This window comes from Centruroides sculpturatus, unplaced genomic scaffold, assembly GCF_000671375.1.
Source record: "Centruroides sculpturatus isolate CEXI.00-Female unplaced genomic scaffold, Cexi_2.0 scaffold976, whole genome shotgun sequence".
In the NCBI taxonomy this organism is placed as follows: domain Eukaryota; kingdom Metazoa; phylum Arthropoda; class Arachnida; order Scorpiones; family Buthidae; genus Centruroides; species Centruroides sculpturatus.
This window is the reverse complement of record NW_019385504.1, coordinates 110848-120042: the sequence shown is the minus strand read 5'-3', so window position 1 is coordinate 120042 and position 9195 is coordinate 110848. Positions and strand designations below refer to the sequence as shown.

At 40.8% G+C, this 9195-nt stretch overlaps 2 protein-coding genes across 2 annotated transcripts; both read right to left on the bottom strand.

Annotated features, from left to right (window-relative positions):
- Window positions 1-1918: 1918 nt before the first annotated feature.
- On the bottom strand, window positions 1919-2389 carry LOC111639626. The gene has a single exon (XM_023385523.1). It carries the CDS (start codon window positions 2387-2389, stop codon window positions 1919-1921), a length of 471 nt encoding a protein of 156 aa, XP_023241291.1.
- A 4715-nt stretch (window positions 2390-7104) lies between these two features.
- On the bottom strand, window positions 7105-8493 carry LOC111639625. The gene has a single exon (XM_023385522.1). The coding sequence runs from the start codon at window positions 8491-8493 to the stop codon at window positions 7105-7107; it is 1389 nt and encodes a 462-aa protein (XP_023241290.1).
- Between the last annotated feature and the right edge of the window lie 702 nt (window positions 8494-9195).

The window sequence follows — 9195 nt, the reverse complement described above, 5'->3', positions numbered from 1 at the left end:
AATTATGACTAATAATATATTTTGTTTCTGTTATTATAATAAACAATAAGTTTTATCATTAGTACTGTATATGAATTTTGCCATAATTGTAAAAACCTTTGGTTTTAATAAGTGCCATTTTTTTTTTTTTGTGTTCAATCAACTCTAGTTATGCCTCTGTTTACAGGCTAATTAATACTTTAACAATTAACACCACAGCATTAACAAACATTTTATTACAATCTTATTAAATAAAATTTATATTGTTAATGATTATGACAGATTCGCTATGAATATATAAAACAAACTTTTATTGGGAGTGGCTGGAAATGATGAAGTGAAGACATTATATTTAATAACTTGTATTACAATATTTGTGGGGTTTGATGATTAATTAATACTAAAGAACATGCAGATTTTGTGTACAATGAAACATATCTTTATTCCTTGGCATCATAATCTTGAAGAAGAGTTTGGGAAGTATTTGAATCAGAATCACTAAGTGGATACAGCCAAAAAACTGACAGTTACAAAGAAAACACAATTTTAAATTACTCTTTTCTTTTCTGACAAGTACAGTGATACCTCGGTTTTTGTTGATAATCCATCTGAAAACAATTGGCAAAATTTGAAACCAATGAAAACTGAGGCAATTATTTCCATATGAATTAATGTAAATCCAATTAATTTGTTCTAGACACTCCAAAATACATAACAAAAACACATTTTATAGAGAATAAATATAGTGTTTAATACTAAAAACAATAAGACTAGCAATCAATCAAAACAGCACAAAAACAATGGAAAGTACTGGAACTGTTTGGCTAGACACGAGGAGTAAAGCTCACTCAATGAGAAATAATGCCACACTGAGCAGGAAAACACATGGTTCACCCTTTGTTTTCACAAAATTAGCAGCGAGGTCACGTGGGCATGTTGAAAACAGAGACAAATTTTTCGTGAAAAAAAATGTATGAAAACTGAAACTGATGATAACTGAAGTAGGATAATATTGTATCTTACAAGTTTATGGGGATCCATGATTACACTTTTTGAACTATTGGTATATTAATAGTATTTGTAGTAATAATAAATCATTATAACTTGATTTAACAGTATATTTTAGAATAATTATTAACATCTTAACCACTAAAAAATAAATTCTTAATGTATGATTAATAAAATTCTAAAAATATTAGTCCTACTTAGGAAATTGTTATTTTTGCACAGGACAAACATTTTGTCTTTGTCAGAGTTCAAAAGCATAAGATTTAAACTGTTCAAGTAACTTGCCATCAACTTTTTATCATTTTGGGATGGAGAGACAGAAGGCAGAGAATGTGCATTAGAAATTTTTGTAAACACAGACACCTCCAGCTTGGTACACAAATTATTATGTTGACACCCTATAACTGCTGCAATGGTGGAAGGAATTAATTCAGTTGGGTTCTTCATTGGCTTTGAAATGAACTCTGGTCCTTGCTGTAGTAAACTGTGTGAAGTCTCCAGAACAACTTCATCTGAATTCTTTCTTTCTTTCTTTCTTATCTTGTTAATATGGAGACTCTAGCCTGTTGGCTTTTTTGCTGAATCACTTTGGTTAGAAATTAGGTAAAGCGGTTGGTGCAGTGAACAAAACGCTCCAAGATTTCAATATGTTGGTGAGGAGGAAGGTCGGTATGAGGCCAATATATATCAGAGTTAAGGTACAGACAATCGAGAGGTCCAAGGTTAAGAGATGGTCTAGCTCTTGGCGGGCCTGTGTGTATTGCGGGCAGACAAGCCAATAGTGGATGGAAGTTTCTGGCAAGTCACAGTGGGAGCAATCTGGCGAGATGCATTGGTGTCGAGAACAGAGGAAGTTGTTCAGGGGGGGCCGTATTGGTTCAAAGTCTAGCCAATAGGGTTTTTGTGTGGCGAGATGAGGCATGACATATATTCAAGTGATGAAAGGTCTGAGATGGGTGGGATTTTTCCCCCAAAGAATAGTAGACCAGGTATTGGTGTAGTTGCGGATGATCGATTTTCGCATCTGACATATGAGGTCACATGCCATGAGAGGTCTCCACCAGGAGCCGATGGGAGTGTCATGAGTAGCGGCTTGGTCTGCCGCTTCATTTATGTGAATGCCAACATGACCAGGGGCCCACCCGATTTCAAGAGGTGTTGAGTAAGAGGTGATAGTTGCAGCTAGGTCAATAATAACCGCTGGAGAGGAAAAATTTACATTGGCGACTGACTGGAAAACTGATTTGCCATCCAAAATGATGGTCATCGGAGTGTTAAGATGGACGCTGAGATTAACTGCCCATTGGATGCCGAGAACCTCCGCACTGAAGTCACTGCAGCTCATGTCTAGCAACCATGTTTCCTTGACTGTTTGAGCCGGAAGAACCACTCTGAAAGCCATCCGTAGTTATGATTTTGAGACATCTGCCCCATTGAGAGTCCAACCCCACCAGTTGGTAGAATGTAGATCATTGAAACAAGCATTCAAAGCTGCAGGAGGTTGGCTGGAAGCATTTGGAAAGTTGTCTAGATGAATTCTAGGTTGGATGTTTATGGGGCTTGGGGGTACGTGTTTTCACTGGTAGAGGTGAGAGATGGGTAGACCTTCCTGACGAATCAGGGAGAGAACCCTAGAGGCATACGGGACCTGGAAGGGGCGCCAGCGGTAATAATCTAGACTGGAGGCTGTGCTGAAAATTTTGTAGAGAGGGCTTTAGTGGCCTCTTGAGAGGTGAGTGATGGAGTGTGATATAGCCTTCTGACACAGTCTAGATTGGAGTGGAATATAGCCAAACTCAGCATATAAAGATAACAGCAGAGTAGACTTGGGCACGCCCAAGGCTGTGTGAAGGGCTTAATCAATGGGTTTTTCGATGCAACGGATAGTGGTTGGGGGGCCCCTTCGAGGAGAGGAGCGCCAAATTCTGCCATCAGGCTAAGGACGGTATAGATTAAGCGGAGGAGGTTGGCTCTCCTGGCACCGTCACTACGAGAAGCAAAAAATTTGAGGAGGGAACTGGCATGAGTCACTTTGGTTCTTAAGAAAGTCTCATGGGTGTACCAAGTGAAGTTATGAGAAAAATGAAGTTTGAGGATGCGGAGAGAAGGCACTGAGGGATATTACTTGAGTTAAGAGACAAAGTAAGTGGAGGGCGGAGGAGTTTGGGAGAAAAATCAACGAAAGCTCTTTTAGTGGCGGAAAAGGATAAACTTCATGTGGCTGCCCAATGTTCAAGGTGGTCCAGGGCTAATTGAGCTTTGCAAGCAGCTCGAGAAGGCCTAGTACTCGAGGTGAGAATGTATAAATCTTCCGCGTAAAAGACGGCAGTGACATTGGAGGGAAGAGCAGTCCAAAGGTCTGCCAAGTATAATATAAATAGAATGGGGGCAAGAACGCTCCCTGGGGGATGCCTTGGATAAAGGCGTGAGGAAGTGATAGCATTCCGCGCCAATGGACACGAAAAGAAGCAGTTGGCACACAGTTATATGCCCCTTCTAGGTCGAGTGCGACTAGATACACCCAGTGCTTTCTTGCACGGGCCACGGCTATATGGTGGTGTAACCTAATAAGGGCCTCTTCTACCCCTCAGTATGGGAGAAAGCCAAAGTGGTGTTGATGGAAGATATCAGAATGAAAGGTCCATTTATGCATTCGATACAGGATCAGCCATTCAAATAGTTTTGTGACGTGAGAGATAAGAGAGATTGGCCTATAAAAGGTGCATATTGTCACTAGGCTACCTGGTATAATGATCGGAACAATGGTAGAAGAGGTCCAATCCTGGGGGCAGGACCCTGAGGTCCAGAGGTTATTTAAGAGATTTAGGAGGGTCGAGAGGCTCACATTTGGGAGGGTCTGTAACGTGTGTGCACTTACGCCATCTGGGTCAGGTGTGGTATTCCAAAGACGGTGTATGGCCTGGCAGAGTTTGAGGAGATGAAAGGGGGAATCGTCAAACTTTTGGGCCCCCAGCCGGGATCATCAAGAGGAGCAAAAGTGCCCCTTGGGCTGGTATGCCCAAAGAAGGATGCAAAGGCTTCCGCCTGCTGGATGGGACTGAGTAGATAGTCCGTCGTTTCGATTATGTGTTGGGTTGCCGTGATCGCCGACCGGGATCTCAGTCAACAGAAAATGCGATAGAGTGTGGATGGAGAGGGGGAGAGGCACACAAACGACCCCACCACTCCCGATGAGCCTGATGGGTCTTTTGACAGAGTTTCGCTCCTATTTGTTTATATTTATCCCACCAGGAATGAGACGCCCACCTGCAGGCTAGGTGGAACACATGACGTTTAAGCACTCTAAGGCAGCTGCATTTAGGGGTCCACCATGGTGGTTGACCCGAGGAGGGAATGGAGCAAATTATAATATTAGAGGAAACCGTCTCACGAATAGAGTCTACAAAGGCATTGTATGTAGTGGGAATCGATTCCTTGTTGGTCCAAAGCTGATTGAGGTTATTGGAATAATGACTCCAGTTTGTCGAGAAGTGTAAATGAGAGGTAGTTGTTGGGTTAGGGGTGCCCAAGATAGATAGAGTGATCGAAATAGGAACGTGGTCACTGGTTAAGGTGTCCATGCAAGGGCTTCACAAGGCGGAACCTAATAGGTCCGGGGAGCAGAAGGTCAGGTCAGCTGATGATCCGTTTGGGTGGAAATAAGTTGGTTCCCCTGAGTTCCAACAGCATAAGTTTATGGATATGAACCAATCGAAGAGGATGCGGCTCGTGATGTCTGGGCATTTGCATTCATTGTCCCAATAAGGATGATGAGTGTTCCAGTCCCTGTACACTATGCGAGGGTGGTGATTGCCCTGCAAAAGGGGGTCCAGTGAAACAGCTGAAAGGACACTGTGTGGGGAGTAAACATTAACAAGGAGAGAGGAGCCTGTGAAAAATATACCAAGGTCTCTTGATATTTTGTGCCGATGATCTTAGGACCAGTGGGCAGCTGGTGGGCGGACCACTGGTGAGAGACTGCTATTAGGAGACCCCACCCTGAGCAGAGGTGCAATCATGGCAGAAGAGAGTGAATCCTGGAATGGAAAAGATCACTCCAGGAGAAAAGATCACCATGTCTCTTGTACCAGGAGGATGTCCACAGTACATAGCCAAGACGTTGCCAAAAGGTGATTACATTTAGAACGAAGACGTCTTGCGTTCCAGTGTATCAAGCAGAGATTTTGCAAGTTGCTTGAGGAGTTAGACATTATACTTGGGGGTGTTGGGCAGGTGGCGGCGAAGTTTAGCCTGCTCAGCTGGGGAGGCAATGCAGGGGTTATCTAGACGGGTTACTTTTGTGGACCCTGTGGAGTATGTGAGGTCCATGTCCGAATTTGGACCTTCTGAATCGGATGCTGCCAATGGATTGGTGGGGCGAGGTTTAGGTCTTTTCTTCTTCTTTAGGAGTTGGGCAGGAGTCAAAGGGCCTGCTGGGTGGGAAGAGCACTTATGAGACATGGACACAGTAGATCCTTGTCCAGACTCAGCTAATGGAGGGAACCCTGAGTTGGGTTAAGTGGGGTAGGCTGAAAAATTGAGCGCAGAAGACTTAACTCTGTGTATAGCTTCTCCACTATGGATTCCAATTGGGAAATACGATTGGTTAGGGTCAGAATGTCATCTGTCTGTCCAATAGTAGAAATAGCTGGCTGCTTTTCACAATGAGGGGGTTCTCTCGGCCAGTTTTGGGGGGGAAGTTGAGGCCACTCTTGCATATGACTTTGGGGAGTTGCTCTGTGAGCGCTTGGCTTCTAGATAAGTACAGCGCTGGATGACGTTGAATTTTAACAGGCGTGCCTCTTGCTGGTGGGCTGGGCAGCAGGGAGAATATGCAGAATGTTCTCCTCTGCAACGCACACAGCTGGCCGCAGTGGCGGTACATTTTATTCATTCATTTCATTTTATTAAGTTTATTAACATAACTTTTGTTATATGCCTAATGTCGCATAGCATAATCAGGTGTTACATACAGAAATTACACATTTACAATAATTACGTTGCAGAACAGTCATATGTATCAGTTGTACAGTGATTGGAGAGGGAATAGATAAATGTAATAAAATTAACAAAAGTAACGTACAGATGACAGTATTTAAAATACAAAATATCAATTATATATAATTGCTGCCAGAGCAACTTTTACAATTAAAATATAACATGTAGTGCAGCAGAATTGAACATAATTAATTAGAATTAATATAAAACCTGTAACACTGGTATCGTACACAAAAAAGAGAGTTGAAAAAAAAATATTAAAAGATATATTCAGGATATAATGATATCGTAGTTGGTTAAACACCTATGTAACAATAAATACTATAAATATCGCAACAGTATTACAATGGTATAATAAGAATTGCAATGAAATTACAAGTAGATAATTACAAATATACATTACAAACACCACTAAAGTTTTGCATGCACATTATGAAAGAGTGAGATGACAGAAGAAAGTTACTCTCATGTCACAAAAGTTTTGCATGCATCAGAGATAAATACAAAAATACAGATAAATACAAAGTAGAACAAAGTAGCAGAAGGTAGGTTTTCTCTCAACCACTATAGCAGTGTAACGCAGATAACCATAACTGCAGAAAACCAGAGCCACAGATAATATTGAGCACGTGCACATTTGAAGAGCAATTCTATCATGAGCCAATGTGAAGCACAGATAACCAGGTATCCACTGATAACAATGTGGAAACTTTATGCTAAATATGAAGACACAACATGTCTAATCACAGTGAAATCCTTAAGATAAAATGAGAGACAGTTCCAGCACTACAAAGTGATATTGGTGGATTGGGGTTGTAGCCAAGATTAAATATATGTCAAATTACGATTTGACCACAAAAGATCTTCAGATTTAACAGTGACTGCATAAAGCACACTAAATACACAATCTATTACAATGCAGAAGAATAAATAAACGGAGTGGGTAAGAAAATAAAGCCATTCTAAAACATAGTAACACCAATGTAAATACACAATGGAGGCAGAACTCAAGAGATAGTAGTGACCTGAAAATATTTTTCAATTAATTGAAAAAGTAGGTCGTGAGTTTCCTTGTCAGAAGTGAGGGCATGAATTTCACAAGGCCAAGGACGATTATTACTATTCAGGAAAGTGCATAAGTTGATGCCTTTCAGTTTCAGTCATGGGGCATTCAAAAATATAGTGATAGCTGCTATCATTAATTCCACATACAGGACAAAGTTTGTTATTATGTGACGTAAAACAACTAAGATAAGAATTAAAACGGCCATGGCCAGTGTAGAATTGTACAGTATGATGAGTAACTAAGATCCAAGTATTATGCAAAAATTTTAAAATATTGGGGAAAAATTGCTTAGTAATAGATATGTTATCATCCCAATCACGTTGCCAGTCCATAAGCATATCTTCACAAAGTATCTCTTTCAGTATTTTTGTAGAGATCTTGTTGTAGCTGACAACAATATTCTGGTCAACAGAAGCTGTCTTGGCTAGATGATCTGCTCGATCGTTACCCCAAACTTCACTATGTGAGCGTATCCATTTAAAGTAATAATCGTTATCAGAATCAACTAATATGCGTTGAATATAAAAGGCCAGGGGATGATCAGATAATTTTTTAATTGCGTTAAGTGAGGAAAGAGAGTCAGTAATTATTATGATTTGAGTATTGTTAATAATCCATTCACACCAAACAACCGCCTGCAAAATAGCATAAAGTTCAGCCTGGAATATACTACAAAGAGGGCCAAGTTGGAATGATTTACAGTAAATTTCTATTTTTTTGCAGTAAACAACAAAACTGGCCCCAACATTATTTTCATACTTAGAGCCATCAGTAAATATAGTAATGGCACAACTAGCAGGAGAAGTTTCAATGTACCTGTTGTTAGTGTAAGGGCTTAAAGTATGTTGAAAGGGTATATTTTCTTCCCATGATTCCTCAATAAAATGCTCAGAATGAGAGGCAGGGGAATCTCCCCTTTTTATTTTGCAAAGTTTTTGTAAATAATTAATATACTTATCAATAGGAGGCTTACGAGCAAGCAATTGTAAGCTGACATTTGCCGTAGTTCTATAAGCTTTAGTTATTAACAACAAGGCCCTACGCTGTGCCGAGATTAATTTTCGTTTCTGATGTACCTTTTCAGCAGCAACGCTCCAAGTCCCACAACCATAGGTGATAATAGGTACAAAGATGCTATCATAAATTGCTCCCTTTGCATTACCACCAAGTCCCCAAGTAGATCTTGCTACCTTAGCAAAAGCATGCATAATGTACCCAGTATGCTTGGTAATATACTCAATATGACTGTTCCAAGATAACGTATGATCAAGAATTATACCTAGATATTTAAGTTCTCTCACAACTGCTATGTGCTTCCCATCCATACGAAGAGTCGGAACATGTGTGTACAGGTTTCTATGTCTCGGCTTATTGAAAACGATTGCCTTAGTTTTGTTGGTATTAAAACAAAGTTTATTGAGCACTCCCCAATCATGAATCATACTTAAGGATCGATTAAACCTTAATTTCCAACTCTCTGCGAGATTTCCCTCTGAAGAGAACAAAAGCATAGGCAACTACGGCATCTTGACCAAAATGTTGACAAAGAAATCGATCAAAGAGTATAACCCAAAGTAAAGGTCCACACACTGAGCCTTGAGGGCGCCCTCTCATAACATTACGATAGAAGGAAAGGTGTCCAACAGAAAACGTTGCCATCCTGTTACAGCAACCTACTCTGTGGAAAATCCAACACTCCGCACCTAAGAAAACGTGGACCAAACACGTTGAGGAGGACCTCAAGAACCAACGGCTTGGTCTGAAGCAGGCAAAAGCGGCGGCCATGGATTGAGGGCAATGGAGAGGCATTGTAGAGAAAGCTCGACTTCCTGCGGCACCCACAGCAGCATACTGGTTGCTGCTGTGGGTGCCGCAACCAAATGCCAGCAGATGCCTGCAACCAAATGCCAGCTAGGGACAAAAGAAGAAGAAGAAGATAATTATTGAAAAGCTGATAAATGTCACTGGGGCAATCAAAGATTTGAAGCTGGTAAAGGACCAAAGGCCACCAGGCAGAATCAAACGCTTTGCTAATATACAAGCTAATGCTCAAAACATAGGTGTCAGTCTCTAAAAGGCGTCGTGTAGTTTCAACCACCATGTCAATAGCATCAGTAGTACATTTATGATGTCTAAAACCATAT